The sequence below is a fragment of the Bufo bufo genome, chromosome 4 (assembly GCF_905171765.1).
Source record: "Bufo bufo chromosome 4, aBufBuf1.1, whole genome shotgun sequence".
NCBI classification, from domain to species: Eukaryota; Metazoa; Chordata; class Amphibia; order Anura; family Bufonidae; genus Bufo; species Bufo bufo.
Genome location: NC_053392.1, coordinates 614,317,823 through 614,338,354, shown reverse-complemented (window position 1 = coordinate 614,338,354; position 20,532 = coordinate 614,317,823). Strand labels below are relative to the sequence as shown.

At 44.1% G+C, this 20,532-nt stretch overlaps 3 protein-coding genes across 3 annotated transcripts in view; 1 reads left to right on the top strand and 2 right to left on the bottom strand.

The window, feature by feature from the left end:
- LOC120997454 (gastrula zinc finger protein XlCGF26.1-like) overlaps positions 1 to 15,718 on the bottom strand; it is a 27,190-nt gene extending 11,472 nt beyond the window's left edge. The window contains exon 1 of the mRNA XM_040427532.1: positions 15,324 to 15,718. Coding sequence (XP_040283466.1) covers positions 15,324 to 15,358 — 35 coding nt within the window. The 5' untranslated portion in view covers positions 15,359 to 15,718. The remainder of the gene's footprint in view (positions 1 to 15,323) is intronic.
- Positions 1 to 20,532, top strand: part of LOC120999669 (zinc finger protein 436-like) — a 1,002,518-nt gene that overhangs the window by 702,646 nt on the left and 279,340 nt on the right. The window lies entirely within an intron of this gene.
- LOC120999704 (zinc finger protein 501-like) overlaps positions 1 to 20,532 on the bottom strand; it is a 368,655-nt gene that overhangs the window by 248,679 nt on the left and 99,444 nt on the right. The window lies entirely within an intron of this gene.

Sequence of the window (20,532 nt, the reverse complement as noted above, 5' to 3'; positions counted from 1 at the left end):
ACAGCCAGGGACTGAAGCAGGAGAGGAAGTAAGTGTACCCCTGCAGAGAGAATAGTTGCCTGAAGTGTATTGCTGCATTTAGAGTAAGAGGAAAGCCCTGATCCTAGGAGGCCTGTCTTGAAGATAGCCTTTTGCGGCTGTGATTAATAGCCTGAACCACTGCTATGACTGTATTGTAACGTGTGGAATATTCTGGAACTGTACTTACTGACTAAAGATTCCTCAATTATTCCACCTGTCACTACACGGTGTGCCACCGTTCAATTGGCACTGGCGTCACGACATTCATCACCTGCCTGTTCCAGTGTTGACCTGATTGAAGACGACAGTGAGTCCCATGTTAGTGGGTTGCCCTGCACTACAAAGCCCAGCGTACCAGAAGCTACACTACTGACCCCCTGGGACACTGCAATCCAGTCAGCCACACATCTTCACCACCAACTTCAGCACAGCCCGGGGTAAACGTCAGCAGGCCGTTCTGAAACTCATATGTTTGGGGGACAGGCCCCACACCGCACAGGAGTTGTGGCGGGGTATAGAACAACAGACCGACGAGTGGTTGCTGCCGGTGAGCCTCAAGCCTGGCCTGGTGGTGTGCGATAATGGGCGAAATCTCGTTGCAGCTCTGGGACTAGCCGGTTTGACGCACATCCCTTGCCTGGCGCATGTGCTGAATTTGGTGGTGCAGAAGTTCATTCGCAACTACCCCGACATGTCAGAGCTGCTGCATAAAGTGCGGGCCGTCTGTTCGCGCTTCCGACGTTCACACCCTGCTGCTGCACGCCTGTCTGCGCTACAGCGTAACTTCGGCCTTCCCGCTCACCGCCTCATATGCGATGTGCCCACCAGGTGGAACTCCACCTTGCACATGCTGGACAGACTGTGCGAGCAGCAGCAGGCCATAGTTTCAGCTGCAGCACGCACGGGTCAATCGCACTGCGGAACAGCACCACTTCACCACCAATGACTGGGCCTCCATGCGAGACCTGTGTGCCCTGTTGCGCTGTTTCGAGTACTCCACCAACATGGCCAGTGGCGATGACGCGGTTATCAGCATTACAATACCACTTCTATGTCTCCTTGAGAAAACACTTAGGGCGATGATGGAAGAGGAGGTGGCCCAGGAGGAAGATGGGTCATTTTTAGCACTTTCAGGCCAGTCTCTTCGAAGTGACTCAGAGGGAGGTTTTTTGCAACACCAGAGGCCAGGTACAAATGTGGCCAGACAGGGCCCACTCCTGGAGGACGAGGAGGACGAGGAGGAGGTGGAGGAGGATGAAGATGAAGCATGTTCACAGCGGGGTGGCACCCAAAGCAGCTCGGGCCCATCACTGGTGCGTGGCTGGGGGGAAACACAGGACGATGACGATACGCCTCCCACAGAGGACAGCTTGTCCTTACCTCTGGGCAGCCTGGCACACATGAGCGACTACATGCTGCAGTGCCTGCGCAACGAAAGCAGAGTTGCCCACATTTTAACGTGTGCGGACTACTGGGTTGCCACACTGCTGGATCCCCAGTACAAAGACAATGTGCCCACCTTACTTCCTACACTAGAGCGTGATAGGAAGATGCGCGAGTACAAGCGCACGTTGGTAGACGCGCTACTGAGAGCATTCCCAAATGTCACAGGGGAACAAGTGGAAGCCCAAGGCGAAGGCAGAGGAGGAGCAAGAGGTCGCCAACGCAGCTGTGTCACGGCCAGCTCCTCTGAGGGCAGGGTTAGCATGGCAGAGATGTGGAAAAGTTTTGTCACCACGCCACAGCTAAGTGCACCACCACCTGATACGGAACGTGTTAGCAGGAGGCAACATTTCACTAACATGGTGGAACAGTACCTGTGCACACCCCTCCACGTACTGACTGATGGTTCGGCCCCATTCAACTTCTGGGTCTCCAAATTGTCCACGTGGCCAGAGCTAGCCTTTTATGCCTTGGAGGTGCTGGCCTGCCCAGCGGCCAGCGTTTTGTCTGAACGTGTATTCAGCACGGCAGGGGGAGTCATTACAGACAAACGCAGCCGCCTGTCTACAGCCAATGTGGACAAGCTGACGTTCATAAAAATGAACCAGGCATGGATCCCACAGGACCTGTCCATCCCTTGTGCAGATTAGACATTAATTACCTCCCCTTAACAATATATTATTGTACTCCAGGGCACTTCCTCATTCAATCCTATTTTTATTTTCATTTTACCATTATATTGCGGGGCAACCCAAAGTTGAATGAACCTCTCCTCTGTCTGGGTGCCGGGGCCTAAATGTGTGACAGTGGCCTGTTCCAGTGGTGGGTGACGTGAAGCCCGATTCTCTGCTATGACATGAAGCCTGAATCTCTGTTACGGGACCTTTCTCCTCTGCCTGGGTGCCTGGGCCTAAATGTGTGACAGTGGCCTCTTCCAGTGGTGGGTGACGTGAAGCCTGATTCTCTGCTATGACATGAAGACTGATTCTGTGCTGACATGAAGCCTGAATCTCTGTTACGGGACCTCTCTCCTCTGTCTGGGTGCCGGGGCCTAAATATGTGACAGTGGCCTGTTCCAGTGGTGGGTGACGTGAAGCCTGATTCTCTGCTATGACATGAAGACTGATTCTGTGCTGACATGAAGCCAGATTCTCTGTTACGGGAGCTCTCTCCTCTGCCTGGGTGCCTGGGCCTAAATATGTGACAGTGGCCTCTTCCAGTGGTGGGTGACGTGAAGCCTGATTCTCTGCTATGACATGAAGACTGATTCTTTGCTGACATGAAGCCTGAATCTCTGTTACGGGACCTCTCTCCTCTGCCTGGGTGCCTGGGCCTAAATATGTGACAGTGGCCTGTTCCAGTGGTGGGTGACGTGAAGCTTGATTCTCTGCTATGACATGAAGACTGATTCTGTGCTGACATGAAGCCTGAATCTCTGTTACGGGACCTCTCTCCTCTGCCTGGGTGCCTGGGCCTATATATCTTACAGTGGCCTGTTCCAGTGGTGGGTGATGTGAAGCCTGATTCTCTGCTATGACATGAAGACTGATTCTCTGCTGACATGAAGCCTGAGTCTCTGTTATGGGACCTCTCTCCTCTGCCTGGGTGCCTGGGCCTAAATATGTGACAGTGGCCTGTTCCAGTGGTGGGTGACGTGAAGCCTGATTCTCTGCTATGACATGAAGACTGATTCTGTGCTGACATGAAGCCAGATTCTCTGTTACGAGACCTCTCTCCTCTGTATGGGTGCCGGGGCCTAAATATGTGACAGTGGCCTGTTCCAGTGGTGGGTGACATGAAGCCTGATTCTCTGCTATGGCATGAAGAGACTGATTCTCTGCTGACATGAAGCCAGATTCTCTGCTATGGCATGAAGAGACTGATTCTCTGCTGACGTGAAGCCAGATTCTCTGCTATGGGACCTCTGTCCAATTGATATTGGTTAATTTCTTTTTATTTTATTTTAATTTTAATTCATTTCCCTATCCACATTTGTTTGCAGGGGATTTACCTACATGTTGCTGCCTTTTGCAGCCCTCTCTCTCTTTCCTGGGCTGTTTTACAGCCTTTTTAGTGCCGAAAAGTTTGGGTCCCCATTGACTTCAATGGGGTTCGGGACGAAGTTCGGGTCGGGTTCGGATCCCGAACCCGAACATTTCCGGGAAGTTCGGCCGAACTTCTCGAACCCGAACATCCAGGTGTTCGCCCAACTCTAGTCGTCAGCACATTGTTTGATGAACTGCCACGCCAGGGAACTCCTTGAAGCTGCCTTTGGGGTGCTTGTTCCCAGATGGCGGTGGCCAGTAGCAGACGGACTCTCTTGGCGGCGGGTGTTCTGTTTTTGTCCACTGCTCCCTCTTTTGCTACACTGTTGGCTCGGTCTCACCACTGCCTCTTCCTCCGAATTCTGAAAGTCAGTGGCATGACCTTCATTCCATGTGGGGTCTAGGACCTCATCGTCCCCTGCATCGTCTTCCACCCAGTCTTCCTCCCTGACCTCCTGTTCAGTCTGCACACTGCAGAAAGAGGCAGCAGTTGGCACCTGTGTTTCGTCATCATCAGAGACGTGCTGAGGTGGTATTCCCATGTCCTCATCATCAGGAAACATAAGTGGTTGTGCGTTAGTGCATTCTATCTCTTCCACCCCTGGGGAAGGGCTAGGTGGATGCCCTTGGGAAACCCTGCCAGCAGAGTCTTCAAACAGCATAAAAGACTGCTGCATAACTTGAGGCTCAGACAGTTTCCCTGATATGCATGGGGGTGATGTGACAGACTGATGGGCTTGGTTTTCATGCGCCATCTGTGCGCTTTCTGCAGAAGACTGGGTGGGAGATAATGTGAACGTGCTGGATCCACTGTCGGCCACCCAATTGACTAATGCCTGTACCTGCTCAGGCCTTACCATCCTTAGAACGGCATTGGGCCCCACAAAATATTGCTGTAAATTCTGCTGGCTACTGGGACCTGAGGTAGTTAGATCACTAGGACGTGTGGCTGTGGCAGAACGGCCACGTCCTCTCCCAGCACCAGAGGGTCCACTAACACCACCACGACCATGTCCACGTCCGCGTCCCTTACTAGATGTTTTCCTCGTTGTTACCGTTCACCACAATAAGAAAAAAATTATTTGGCCCAATGTATTGAATTCAAATTCAGGCCTTTTTTACAGGCACCTAACACTATCTGGCTATCTATTTAGGTACCGTATTACACTAATACAGGCACAACAGTAACGACAGTTTTAGCTGAATATAAATTGTAGGCCTAGTATTTAGGCGCTGGGTGACAGGTATACGTTTACGGACAGAATTAGACTTAGATATGCACAGTAGCGTGTGTGTGAAGTTATTGAGAATTACCCTATCAGCACCTTGAATCTAATATACCCTTTTAGGGATAGATTTAAAGTAGGCCTGATACAGCAGAAACCACTAATTTAGGAAATTGCTAGGTTGGGAATTGTATTTCAAACCAGAACAAAAACTGTGCTTTGACGGACACAATATAACTTCACCAGCTACAGCAATAGCCACAGATTTAGCTGAATATAAATTTGAGGCCTATTATTTAGGCCCTGGGTGACAGGTATACGTTTACGGACAGAATTAGACTTGGATCTGCACAGTAGCGTGTGTGTGAAGTTATTGAGAATTACCCTATCAGCACCTTGAATCTAATATACCCTTTTAGGGATAGATTTAAATAACCACACTATTGATGGTTAAATGGACTTGGTGGCAGCTTGCCCCTGATGTAGGATATAGCCAAAAAATAACCACACTATTGATGGTTAAATGGACTTGGTGTCAGCTTGCCCCTGATGTAGGATATAGCAAAAAATAACCACACTATTGATGGTTAAATGGACTTGGTGGCAGCTTGTGCTGGCGCACCACAAGCCACAAAATGGCCGCCGATCACCCCAGAAAAAAGTGACTGAAAAACGCTCTGGGCAGCCTAAAAACAGTGAGCAATTGAATAGCAGCAGTTCAATGATCCACAGCTGTAGATCAATCACTGTCTTAAGTGTTTTGGAGGAGTTAATCACTGCCTAATCTCGCCCTAATGTCGCAGCTGCAACCTCTCCCTACACTTGTAACAGCAGAGTGACGTGCAGCGCTACGTGACCCAAGCTTATATAGAGGCTGGGTCACATGCTGCACTGGCCAATCACAGCCATGCCAATAGTAGGCATGGCTGTGATGGCCTCTTGGGGCAAGTAGCATGACGCTTGTTGATTGGCTGCTTTGCAGCCTTTCAAAAAGCACCAAGAAAGTGCCGAACACCGAACCCGGACTTTTACGAAAATGTTCGGGTTCGGGTTCGGGTCCGTGTCACGGACACCCCAAAATTCGGTACGAACCCGAACTATACAGTTCGGGTTCGCTCATCCCTAGACAAGACAACAGGGTCGCAATGTCTATAGAAGACAGACTGTTCTTGGAGATCATGGATCAAGGAATAGTAAAAGACCAGTCAAAAAGCTGGGTCATACCTTTACTGTTTAAACTCCGGAGACAACACTTACCTAATAACAGAGAACTTGTCTACAGTCAATTTCTCTCCCTCAAACACAATCTTCAGAGGGTACCAGATACGAAAGAACATTTCTTTACTTTCATGGAAACAATATTCCAGAACAACCATGCAGAAATGGCACCTGCGTGCCAAGATTCAGAGAAGTGTTGGTAATTGCTCATATTCGGCGTGTATCATCCTAAAAAGCCATGGCAGATAAGAGTAGTATTCGACTCGAGCGCCAGGTGCGAAGGCGTTTTGCTAAATGATGTCTTACTGTCTGGTCCAGACCTCAACAACAGACTTCTAGAGGTACTTCTAAGCTTCCGCAGAGATTCCATAGCATTTATGGCCGACATACAACAGATGTTCCACTGCTTCCTCGTCAAGGAAGAACATAGAAACTACTTGAGGTTCTTCTGGTACCTCAACAACGACCCCAATGAAGACATTGTAGAGTACAGAATGAGAGTGCACATCTTCTGAAACAGTCCTTCCCCTGCAGTCGCTATCTATGGTCTCAGACATTCAGCCCGAGAGGGTGAAGCAAAGTATGAATCAGATGTCAGATCCTTTGTGTAAAAATATTTCTACGTGGACGACTGCTTGAAATCCACACCCATGAACGAGACCGCAATCCGTCTCCTGAAAAGGGCTGAAGAGATGCTCGCTCTATCTAACTTGAGGTTGCACAAAATTGCCTCCAACAGCCGTGAGTTAATGTAGGCCTTTTCACCCCAGGACCATTCAAGTGATCTAAAGGACTTGGATCTTAGCACTGACTCCCTTCACATGCAGTGGAGCCTCAGTCTGCTGTGGGACTTAAAGGCAGACACATTCACCTTCCAAATCAGCAAAGAAGAAAAGCCCTTCACACGCAGAGGAGTCCTGTCCACCATAAACAGCTTATATGATCCTCTGGGATTTGTAGCGCCTGTTACCATCCACGGCAAAATGATGTTAAGAGACTTCACCACAGAAACGTCTGATTGGGATGATCCGCTTCACATGGAGAAAAAGGACCTATGGACAGGTTGGAAGAAATCTCTCGAAGCTTTGACCAGCCTTCACGTGCCATCTACTGAAGTCAAGATGCAAAGACTATATATCTTCTGCGATGCTTCAGTCAAGGCAATTGCTGCCGTGGCATACCTACAGACCATTGATGTAAAGAACAATGCCATATAGGATTTGTCATGAAACGGACCAAACTGGCGCCACTCCGCGAACACACAATACCCAGACTGGAACTCTGCGCTGCTGTGCTTGCAGTGGAGTTGGCTGAACTTATAGCTTCAGGAATTAACCTAGAAATCGAAGAAGTCGAGTTTTATACGGACAATAAGGTAGCCCTAGAATATATCTGCAACAAAACCAGACGTTTTTACGTATACATCTGCAATCGGGTGCTAAAGATCAGGAGATCCACTTGTCCTAAACAGTGGCACTACATCCCTACACAACATAATCCTGCAGACCACCAACTCAAATCCCATCGTTTCAACAGGTTCTCCACATGGATGTTGCTCTTTTGTGCTATAGCCTGTGTAGTTCATACAGCTCAGACATTACCTGTGAGCCAGAAGCCCTGCAAAGGTTTGCATCACTGCAAACATGCCTTTACCGCTCCTAATCTGGAAAAGTCCAAAAACATAATAATTCGCACGATACAACGTGAATGTCATGCAAAGGAAATAGACTACCTCAGCAAAAGCCAGTCTCCAAAGATAGCGCTTTGGAAAAGCTTGATCCCATTATTGACCAAAATTGGTTTCTAAGAGAGAAGGACCCAGTAGTGGTGTCTGTTGATGCCAGACGGGGAGTGTTCTGCCCCAGCAGAGGTTCTGAATCATTTCTAATTCATTCTGCTAGAGTTTAGCATTTCTGTAGTTATTATTTTGATTATAGCACCATCTAGCGGTCTTAAAAATTTATTGCACCTTGTTTTTCTGTTAATAAAGATTATTGTATTGTGGTAGGTGCAAGGCATTGTGGGAGTGTAATGCATTCTATGAGAGAGAAGCCCAGTCTCCAGTCTACAGTCATCTAGGACACACCAGCAGAGCTGTCCTACTGCATATCTTCTTAAATTCCACCATCCTTTTGCAAGCAGATCTGGTGAGACATCTACCTTTTTTCAGGGACAGTATGTTATGCAGAGCTGTTCAGTTAGGTGTATTGTTATTCAGGAAAAAGGTTCTAACTGTTAGATGCTAGCTATGCAATCCTATGTATAGGCAGCCATTTTGGACATGTTCCGAGAGTTAATGTAATGTTCTAATACATGCTGTTCTATGCTTTCTGTTGATACATGCTATGCCTTATACTTATACAAGTTCTTGTATTCTTATAGTTTTACCAATCAAATACTCCTGTTTTCCAATCAATCAACCTGTTTTACCAATAAACAAGTTAGACTACAGAAAACAGTCCTCTTATTTGGAAGACAGGAATGGTTTATACTGAATGTCAGAAAGAGACAGAGAAAAAGACACAAATGCAATGGCACTCTGAAACCAGAATTCTGCCCTGCCTCTATGCTGGATGAGGCATTGGTGTACATTTTGGCGAAAGCGTAATAAGCCACTCACCACGTCAAGGTAGCCTCTATGGAGTGGTCCCTAACACTAGTTCCTACCTGTTTGTGGGCCATGACAGCCACACAAAGTCCAGGGAATGCAGGTGCAGCATGCACGCCAAGCACACTCTGCTTTTAACCCCGTCCGGTGCCATTACAGCTTTCATCGGATCCAGGGATGCAAGTACCAACATGCTTGCTGAGCCCACTATATACTTCTCCTGGAGCCAAATGGCTACTGGTAGGTGCAGACTCAGTTTTATACTGACTTTAAAACCAGCCTCCAGGACAGATTGACAGGTCAGGTGTGCATGACTGCATGGAGATCGCCACGCCTCCAATATATACTACAAAGAAAAAATGTGGGGGATTCAATCAGCACAACCCTATATGTAGGTGCACATTGCTATGGCGAAATACATATACAAAGAAAAAGACACAAATGCAAAGGCACTCTGCAACCAGCATTCTGCCCTGCCTCTATGCTGGACGAGGCATTGGTGTACATTTTGGCCAAAGCGTAATAAGCCACTCACCACGTCAAGGTCGCCTCTATGGAGTGGTCCCTAACTTTAGTTCCTACCTGTTTGTGGGCCATGACAGCCACACAAAGTCCAGGGAATGCAGGTGCAGCATGCACGCCAAGCACACTCTGCTTTTAACCCCGTCCGGTGCCATTACAGCTTTCATCGGATCCAGGGATGCAAGTACCAACATGCATGCTGAGCCCACTATATACTTCTCCTGGAGCCAAATGGCTACTGGTAGGTGCAGACTCAGTTTTATACTGACTTTAAAACCAGCCTCCAGGACAGATTGACTGGTCAGGTGTGCATGACTGCATGGAGATCGCCACGCCTCCAATATATACTACAAAGAAAAAATGTGGGGGATTCAATCAGCACAACCCTATATGTAGGTGCACATCGCTATGGCGAAATACATATACAAAGAAAAAGACACAAATGCAAAGGCACTCTGCAACCAGCATTCTGCCCTGCCTCTATGCTGGACGAGGCATTGGTGTACATTTTGGCCAAAGCGTAATAAGCCACTCACCACGTCAAGGTCGCCTCTATGGAGTGGTCCCTAACTTTAGTTCCTACCTGTTTGTGGGCCATGACAGCCACACAAAGTCCAGGGAATGCAGGTGCAGCATGCAGGCCAAGCACACTCTGCTTTTAACCCCGTCCGGTGCCATTACAGCTTTCATCGGATCCAGGGATGCAAGTACCAACATGCATGCTGAGCCCACTATATACTTCTCCTGGAGCCAAATGGCTACTGGTAGGTGCAGACTCAGTTTTATACTGACTTTAAAACCAGCCTCCAGGACAGATTGACTGGTCAGGTGTGCATGACTGCATGGTGATCGCCACGCCTCCAATATATACTACAAAGAAGTCTACAGTCATCTAGGACACACCAGCAGAGCTGTCCTACTGCATATCTTCTTAAATTCCACCATCCTTTTGCAAGCAGATCTGGTGAGACATCTACCTTTTTTCAGGGACAGTATGTTATGCAGAGCTGTTCAGTTAGGTGTAATGTTATTCAGGAAAAATGTTCTAACTGTTAGATGCTAGCTATGCAATCCTATGTATAGGCAGTTATTTTGGACATGTTCCGAGAGTTAATGTAATGTTCTAATACATGCTGTTCTATGCTTTCTGTTGATACATGCTATGCCTTATACTTATACAAGTTCTTGTATTCTTATAGTTTTACCAATCAAATACTCCTGTTTTCCAATCAACCTGTTTTACCAATAAACAAGTTAGACTACAGAAAACAGTCCTCTTATTTGGAAGACAGGAATGGTTTATACTGAATGTCAGACTGCACACTGTGCATGAAAACAGAACAGTCCTGTTGTCTAAGGGCACCTGAGGAAGGTACTTGATTTGGGCATGTAACTGGCACAGATCGACCGTGTCCTCTCCCTGCAGCAGGAGCTCCACCAGCACCATGACCAGGGCCACGTCCCTTATTTGATGCTCTCCTCATTCTTTCAGGTCTTTACCGAACTAACAGACAGATTAACTATATTAATTTCCCTGTCACATATGCAGTGCACGTGTATCTCACACCAAAAATGAGTATATGTCACTGTAACATCCCAGAGTGGTGTTACCACTTCTGCACCTTGCTACTATCTCTATTGGTCTAATCTCATGTCATCTTATGCATTTATTTCCAGGTCCTATACATCGTGCTGTTCTAATATTATGTAACAGTTATAAATGTAATTTACCTGGTTCACCAGCAGGTGGCAGCAAACACGGCAGATCTATAGTTAGATAGAATGGAACTCATCATTCCATTCCCCTTCCCCCTTTGGTCAGAAGTGGGCCAGTCCTGCTCGCTACCAGAAGGAGGTGGGGCAGTTCTGGTTTGTGCTGGTTGAAACTCCATGTTGGAGCTGCCAGGATTCTAACCTATTCCTTGGCTAAAGAAAAGTCTGACTAAAAAGTGAAGTACAGCGTAAAGAAGAAGCCAAGTTATCCGGTCAGCTTGTCAGTACAGCAAAATCAGATATAGCAAAGTTGAGTTTGCCTGCCATTTTAATGCTAAAGCCTGCTGGAACCAAGATAAAGCCTTATATCTGTTTTGAAAAAATGTTTACCCAAGTAAAGCTGCCATTGAACTTCATCTCAAGGTCTGGGATCAAGTTCTTACTTAATCCCTCATTTATTCCCTTTATTTAAAAAAAAATTATGTGATGACTGGCACTCTAAATCTGAAGTCATACAGAGAGTTGTATAGATATATAATATTTAATGAATCATGTAAAACACAAAAATGAACCAGATGAAATAAATACAATTAAAATAAATAAAATAAAAAAATGTACAATCCCCCGTTAAATATTGGTTATTATGGGATCAAATACAATGTAATCACCTGCAAAGAAGAATATACAATGATGTACAAAGATAGATTAAAATCAATTAAAAAATGCAAACGATGTGTTGCGTTATTTTGCTGACATATGTAACAAGTGTCAATCCACTAAAAATCTGTCTGTGCTCGCCTCCTCCTTATGTGGCCAACCTGTGGCAATATAATGTCACCATACAATATGTTCAATGTACACAGATTTAAGTGAGTTTGCCACACTGGGAGGTAGGTAGTTATTGTTATTTTTTTTAGGGCAAGTTCAATATCACCGCAGGATGTCAGGAGGAGCCAGAACAGGATGTTCAGTGCACACTGTATACCAACTCACTCCTATTATGTTTGCAAAGTATGCGGCAGGAGCCAAGTGGAGATATTTGTTACACACTATATCTCACCTCGATCCAGGTATGTGGGATGATCACAACAAAACTGTGTCAGCAGATTCCATTAGCGATTCACCGTATATACTTGGCAGGGATGCAGAGAAAGACATCCCTGCCTTTGTTAGTCTGGTCAATCAGGGGTTAAAAAGAACAAACAGGTGTTGTTTTACAATATTTCTATTACTGTATTCTTAGGGCCATTTGCAGTTATCACGGACCAGTACTCACCGTTCTTCTCCAGTGGCGTCCCACAGTGTACGGGTGTACTGGACAGTTACCTGTCCTGATGTCCGCGCGGAGCTTTCCTTGTCAGTATAAGGATAGATGTTCGTCTGTGGCTCTCATCCTGCGTGTTGCTTCAACATTGGCGTCCCACGTGTCTGTGTCGGTTCCAATAGGTGGTAGGCTCAAATGAACTTGATGCGCTTTGGTAAATATGCGGATGTACAGGATGTTTTGTATCTTTTTTCTGTGATTTGTTTAATTTGTCTTGAAGGAGTGGCACCTTCAGGTGTGAATGCACTCCTACTCTGGGGATAGCATTCATTTGCACTTTTGCCCCACCTAAGAGGCGACCTTGATTAAGGTGGTACATATAGGTGTGTGTGCTCCTCCTTTCATTGGTTGCTGATGCACATAGAGGAAACTCGGAGCAACACACTATATGTGCAGGGACTGTGCTCCTGAACATAAATGCATAACGGCATAGGTAGGTTTAGCGTAGGACCTGCCTGAACTGAGACCACCTTGGCGCTCGGTAGGTGGGCACAGATGTGTTTTGATCAAAATGTATTGGCTAAGAGTCTCAGATTTTATCATTAGAGTGAGGGCTTAGTCCATATGGTATGCTTGCATCTATTATTATAGTGCATTATTTTCTGTGACTTTATAAATATAGCCATGCACATCCGCATATTTACCATCATATCGTGCAGGATGTTTTGTATCTTTTCTGTGATTAGATAACTGTAAACCCTATATAGGAAACGAGTGGAACTTCAAAATGAGGAGTCTCACTTGCTTTTTGACATATTCTATACCACAGATAAATGCACATAAATAGGTATAAGCACAACCCAATAGTTATTCCTACAGTATATTCTCTTCATCTAATCTGTATATACTGCAACTTTCCATTACTGGATAGGGAATTAGTACATTACAAAGACCCATTTATTCTGCCTGCTCCGGAAGCAGCCACAGCGTATGGAGAGTGTCCAACTTCCACATTTAACTCTCAAGTTAATACAAGCAGAGTCTTTTAGTAGCAGATTTAGGACAAACAACACAGACTGACTCCTGACCCAATGCCCCCCTTCGGGTTGTTCACAGGGAACTGCAGGAACCCTATCCAGAATTACATGGACCTCTCCTGTTGCCAGGAGCTGCCACTTCACTCACACTCCTGATCGGAGTAACTGTGATCAGCTAACTCTTCACAGGACACTGGATGACAAGACAAAATTCACATTGTCAAACACATGCCTTCTACAGTTTGTGCAAGTTAGTAGTAAAATCATATACATAATAATAGCACAATAACATTTCAAACCAATCAAAAACATAGACATAAATCAATTAATCACAATCTATCTGAGATAATACCCAAACCCTGCAAGCTAGACTGATCTGAAGTACCCCACAGTTCAGAAAAGCAGCGAGTCAATTGCTTACTTACCTAGGATTAGCGTTCCTTGACTCGTGGGTACTGCTCCTCTGGGGTTCAGTATTGGACCAGCAGGATCGGGTATCTCGCTGGGGTCTCCAAATTGTCAAAGTAGTTCAATTTTCAGGTAGTAAGTAATTAAATCAGCCAATAACAAAGACACAGACAATGCTTGCTGTATCTAAGGAGATCTTAAAGACCCCTCCCAAATATCTTTATTAATATACCTTCTAATAATGGGAGTAACTGAAAGTTTCAAGGCGGTTACAATATTTAAATGTAAATGTGACACATTACATAATTACACATGATAGCATATTGGCAATATCTTGTGGTTTGAAAACTAGGTAAAAGTTCAATTGTCCGATACTGGACCTGACATCTGGATCTATTAATTGTGGAAAAGCAACAAACATTTCCTAGAATCTCTGAGAACATTGATATATCTGTTCACACTGCATCTTTTGTAATCTTCTTCACTGTGTTCTGAATTGAGGGAAACACTCCCCTTTCTATTAATGTCACAGCACAATTACAGATGGCTTTCATAATATGTTCTAGGCCAAGTTGTTTTGATGACAAAGTTCACAGAGGATACATATATTAAAAAATGCAGGTTCATCTATACGGTTATATGTATTATAAATCACTCATATTATATGTACTATAAAAATAAAATGTTAGCATTGACCACATTACTCTCACAATGGCTTCTCCTCTGAGTGAGTTTTCTCATGTCTAGAAAGACTTGATATCTGACTAAAAGATTTCCTAAATTTTGAACATGAAAATGGCTTCTCTCCTGTGTGAGTTCTTAGATGTTCTATAAGCAATGTCTTCAGACCAAAACACTTCCCACATTTAGAACATATAAACTGCTTCTCCTCAGTGTGAATTCTCTGATGTGCAGCAAGATGTGATTTCAGACAAAAACATTTACCACATTCTGAGCATGAAAATGGCTTCTCCACTGTGTGAACTCGCTGATGTGTAACAAGTTGTGATTTCACACTGAAATACTTCTGACATTCAGGACACATAAATGGCTTCTCCCCTGTATGACTTCTCTGATGTGTAACAAGATATGATTTCAGAATAAAACATTTCCCACATTCTAAGCATGAAAATGGCTTCTCCCCTAAATGATTTCTTAAATCACAACTTGTGTTTTCTGACTAAAACATTTTTTACACTGTGATTAGGAATCCGCACTGCCACCGACGATGGGGGGGGGGGAGGTGAGACCGCACTGGGCACATTTATTAATACTGGGAATCCGCACTGCCACCGATGATGGGGGGGGGGGGAGGTGAGACCGCACTGGGCACATTTATTAATACTGGGAATCCGCACTGGCCACCGATGATGGGGGGGGGGGAGAGGTGAGGCCGCACTGGGCACATTTAATACAGGGGAGGGAGGGGGTCTGCCCCCTCCTGCCTGGCAGCACCTGATCTCTCACAGGGGGCTATGATTCGCACAATAATTGTGCGGATCACAGCCCCCTGTAAGAGATCGGGTGCTGCCAGGCAGCAGGGGGCAGTCATGTACACCGTTCTCAGTATATTCTAACTAGAAGCGTCCCCATCACCATGGGAACGCCTCTGTGTTAGAATATACTGTCGGATTTGAGTTTTCACATGTTTCCGTTTTTTGCGGATCCGCAAAAAACGGATGACATACGGAAACATTTTCAGGAACAACGGATCCGCAAAAAAACGGACCGAAAATCGGGATGTAGAAAAATACGGACGTGTGAATGTAGCCTTAAATAGTGATTTAAATCGGTTTGATTTAAATCAAATCCACCCTGTGTATAAGCACTGATTTCACACTAAAATACCACATTCATGCCATGAGGCAGATTATTCCCCGTACGTGGAAGTCAACAGAGAGTCTGCAGAGGATTACTTGGGCAACTGCTCTGGATGCCCTGGCACGCCTAGAGGAGTTATGTGCTGACTCAAGTTTATCTGGCCCGGTCTATTCAGTAACTTGGGAGTCTTGGCTTCAGTTCCGATCCTCCACGCGCTTCTCGGCTTGGTTGAGAGATGGCTCTCTTTCCTGAACCTTTAAGTTCTCTAGATGTTATCAGCCTGGATATGATATATCTTGTCTCCATGTATTCTCCCAGTATCCTTTTTCCTTACCTAGTGTCTCTGTCCTGTCTCCCCTTCTGTCCTTCTTCTTGTTTTCTTACTCTTATATTTTTGTTACATTTTTTCGTATTTTCGTATAAGTAAGATACTAATCGACATGACTAGTGTCTTGTATCTTTTGATATATTACATATTACATGTGTTTTTCACAATTACCTCTTGGTAATTATTATTGCTAATCTGCTTGGATAAACCAATAAAAACTGATTTAAAAAAAAAAACACATTCAGTACACATAAATGTCTTATCTCCTGTGTGAATTCTTTGATGTTCTACAAGCATTGATTTCACACCAAAACACTTCCCAAATTAAGGACACATGAATGGCTTCTCACCTGTGTGAGTTTTCTGATGTCTAACAAGACACAATTTTGTACTAAAACTCTTCCCACATTCTGAACATGAAAATGGATTCTCCCCTGTGTGAATTCTAAGATGTCGTCTAAGAACTGTTTTATCACCAAAATACTTCCCACATTCTGGACATATAAATGGCTTCTCCCCTGTGTGAGTTCTCTGATGTGTAACAAGATTTGATTTCTGACTAAAACACTTTCCACATTCAGGACATGGAAATGGCTTCTCACCAGTGTGAGTTCTCTGATGCCGAATAAAATTTGGCTGACTAGTAAAACATTTCCCACATTCTAAACATGAAAATGGCTTCTCCCCTAAGTGGATTCTTAGATGGCCCACAAGATCTGATTTCTGACTAAAACACTTCCCACATTCAGGACATGGAAATGGCTTCTCCCCAGTGTGAGTTTTCTGATGTCTATAAAGGTGCGATTTCAGAATAAAACATTTCCCACATTCTAAGCATGAAAATGGCTTCTCCCCTAAGTGATTTCTTAGATGGATCAGAAAATTTGTTTTCTGACTAAAACATTTTTCACACTGTGAACATGAAAATGGCTTCTCCCCTGTGTGAATTCTTTGATGTTCTACAAGCCTTGATTTCACACAAAAACACTTCCCACATTCAGGACACATAAATGGCTTCTCACCTGTGTGAGTTTTCTGATGTGTAGCAAGACGCCATTTTGTACTAAAACTCTTCCCACATTCTGAACATGAAAATGGCTTCTCCCCTGTGTGACTTCTTTGATGTTCTACAAGCCTTGATTTCACATAAAAACACTTCCCACATTCAGGACATGGAAATGGCTTCTCACCTGTGTGAGTTTTCTGATGTCTACCAAGACACAATTTTGTACTAAAACTCTTCCCACATTCTGAACATGAAAATGGCTTCTCCCCTAAGTGGATTCTTAGATGGTCCGCAAGATATGATTTCTGACTAAAATACTTTCCACATTCAGGACATGGAAATGGCTTCTCCCCAGTGTGAGTTCTCTGATGTCTATAAAGGTGCGATTTCTGACTAAAACACTTCCCACATTCAGGACATGGAAATGGCTTTACTCCAGTGTGAGTTCTCTGATGCCGAATAAAATTTGATTGAACGTTAAAACATTTCCCACATTCTGAACATGAAAATAGCTTCTCCCCTGTGTGACTTTTAAGATGTTGTATAAGAATTCTTTTATCACCAAAATACTTCCCACATTCAGGACACATAAATGGCTTCTCCCCTGTGTGAGTTCTCTGATGTGTAACAAGACATGATTTCTGACTAAAACACTTCCCACATTCAGGACATGGAAATGGCTTCTCCCCAGTGTGAGTTCTCTGATGCCGAATAAAATTTGATTGATCGGTAAAACATTTGCCACATTCTGAACATGAAAATGGCTCCTCTCCTGTGTGAGTTCTCTGATGTCCAACTAGAATTAATTTTCTGGTAAAAGATTTTCTGCATTCTGAACATGAATAAGGCTTCTCTCCTGTGTGAGTTCTCTGATGTCCAACTAGAATGCATTTCCTGGTAAAAGATTTCCCACATTCAGAGCATGAAAATGATTTGTGATTTCTTTTATGCAAAAAAAGATTAGATTTTTTTTTTAAATGTTTCCCACATTTCTGTTTAGTTCTTGTTTTGCCAATCAGTGATTTATTACACAAACTTTTCTTGATACCAGTGGTGTTGGAGGATAAATCTTCGCTTTCAAAGACTGCAGATACATTAGGAGTTATTGAATTAGCTTGTGTGGTATTGTTATCTTCTACTTCATGGTAGGAAGATAAATTTAGGTATCCATGGGAGCTGCTCAACCCGTCTTCACCTAGAAAATTAAACAAAATTTTCTTATTTTCCCAAAGCAAATGATTTTGTATTAATCATTTAAGGTGATCAGGAAGCCAAGTAAATCGGAAATGTAATAACACAGGATAATGTACAGGGTGGGACATTTATATGGATACACCTTAATAAAATGGGAATGGTTGGTGATATTAAATTCCTGTTTGTGGCACATTAGTATATGTGAGGGGGGAAACTTTTCAAGATGGGTGGTGACCATGGTGGCCATTTTGAATCCAACTTTTGTTTTTTCAATAGGAAGAGGGTCATGTGACACATCAAACTTATTGGGAATTTCACAAGAAAAACAATGGTGTGCTTGGTTTTAATGTAACTTTATTCTTTCATGAGTTATTTACAAGTTTCTGACCACTTATAAAATGTGTTCAATGTGCTGCCCATTGTGTTGGATTGTCAATGCAACCCTCTTCTCCCACTCTTCACACACACTGATAGCAACACCGCAGGAGAAATGCTAGCACAGGCTTCCAGTATCCGTAGTTTCAGGTGCTGCACATCTCGTATCTTCACAGCATAGACAATTACCTTCAGATGACCCCAAAGATAAAAGTCTAAGGGGGTCACTGGATATGCGAAATTGCTACATGATGATGTGTTTCCCTCTTTAAGCACTGAAGCTTGCACGTTCCCTGAGTTTTTCCAGTAAGATGGTGCACCCACCACCACATTATGGGTGTCAGGTCTGAGCATTCCTAGATGAACAGTTTCCTGGAAAGTGGATTAGTCGTCGTGGGCCAGTTGAATGGCCCCCAAGGTCTCCCAATCTGACCCCCTTAGACTTTTATCTTTGGGGTCAACTCATAGACTGGTAGTGAAGACATTTGCCTATTTTAAAAGCTCGATTTTTTATGAAACAAAGCTACATAACAAGGTAAGAGCCCTATATAGGGAATAGTCATACAATAAGGATTTTAATATGCCCAAAAATTTTAAAAAATGAGTTTTGGGGGGTGACAGAAGCCCTTTAAGACCACTTTATTCTGTTATTCTGCAAGTATCCTATTAGACAAACGGCAAGTCCTTAGCACCTGTATGGACCCTTTCCTCCTATGTATATATCTGTCTAGTCAGTTCTCTGTTATAATTGGCCTCTCACCACAATTACTACAAACCGGATTCCAAAAAAGTTGGGACACTAAACAAATTGTGAATAAAAACTGAATGCAATGATGTGGAGATGGCAAATGTCAATATTTTATTTGTAATAGAACGTAGATGAAAGATTAAACGTTTAATCAGAGTAAATTTATCATTTTAAAGGGAAAATACGTTGATTCCAATTTTCACGGTGTCAACAAATCCCCAAAAAGTTGGGACAAGTAGCAATAAGAGGCTGGAAAAAGTAAATTTGAGCATAACGAAGAGCTGGAAGACCAATTAACACTAATTAGGTCAATTGGCAACATGATTGGGTATAAAAAGAGCTTCTCAGAGTGGCAGTGTCTCTCAGAAGCAAAGATGGGTAGAGGATCACCAATTCCCACAATGTTGCGCAGAAAGATAGTGGAGCAATATCAGAAAGGTGTTACCCAGCGAAAAATTGCAAAGACTTTGCATCTATCATCATCAACTGTGCAAAACATCATCCGAAGATTCAGAGAATCTGGAACAATCTCTGTGCGTAAGGGTCAAGGCCGTAAAACCATACTGGATGCCCGTGATCTCCGGGCCCTTAAACGACACTGCACCACAAACAGGAATGCTACTGTAAAGGAAATCACAGAATGGGCTCAGGAATACTTCCAGAAACCATTGTCAGTGAACACAATCCACCGTGCCATCCACCGTTGCCAGCTGAAACTCTACAGTGCAAAGAAGAAGCCATTTCTAAGCAAGATCCACAAGCTCAGGCGTTTTCACTGGGCCAGGGATCATTTAAAATGGAGTGTGGCAAAATGGAAGACTGTTCTGTGGTCAGACGAGTCACGATTCGAAGTTCTTTTTGGAAATCTGGGACGCCATGTCATCCGGACCAAAGAGGACAAGGACAACCCAAGTTGTTATCAACGCTCAGTTCAGAAGCCTGCATCTCTGATGGTATGGGGTTGCATGAGTGCATGTGGCATGGGCAGCTTGCATGTCTGGAAAGGCACAATCAATGCAGAAAAATATATTCAGGTTCTAGAACAACATATGCTCCCATCCAGACGTCATCTCTTTCAGGGAAGACCCTGCATTTTTCAACAAGATAATGCCAGACCACATTCTGCATCAATCACAACATCATGGCTGCGTAGGAGAAGGATCCGGGTACTGAAATGGCCAGTCTGCAGTCCAGATCTTTCACCTATAGAGAACATTTGGCGCATCATAAAGAGGAAGGTGCAACAAAGAAGGCCCAAGACAATTGAACAGTTAGAGGCCTGTATTAGACAAGAATGGAAGAGCATTCCTATTTCTAAACTTGAGAAACTGGTCTCCTCGGTCCCCAGACGTCTGTTGAGTGTTGTAAGAAGAAGGGGAGATGCCACACAGTGTTGAAAATGGCCTTGTCCCAACTTTTTGGGGATTTGTTGACACCATGAAATTCTGATTCAACATATTTTTCCCTTAAAATGGTACATTTTCTCAGTTTAAGCTTTTGTTCCGTGATTTATGTCCTATTCTGAATAAAATATTAGAAGTTTGGCACCTCCACA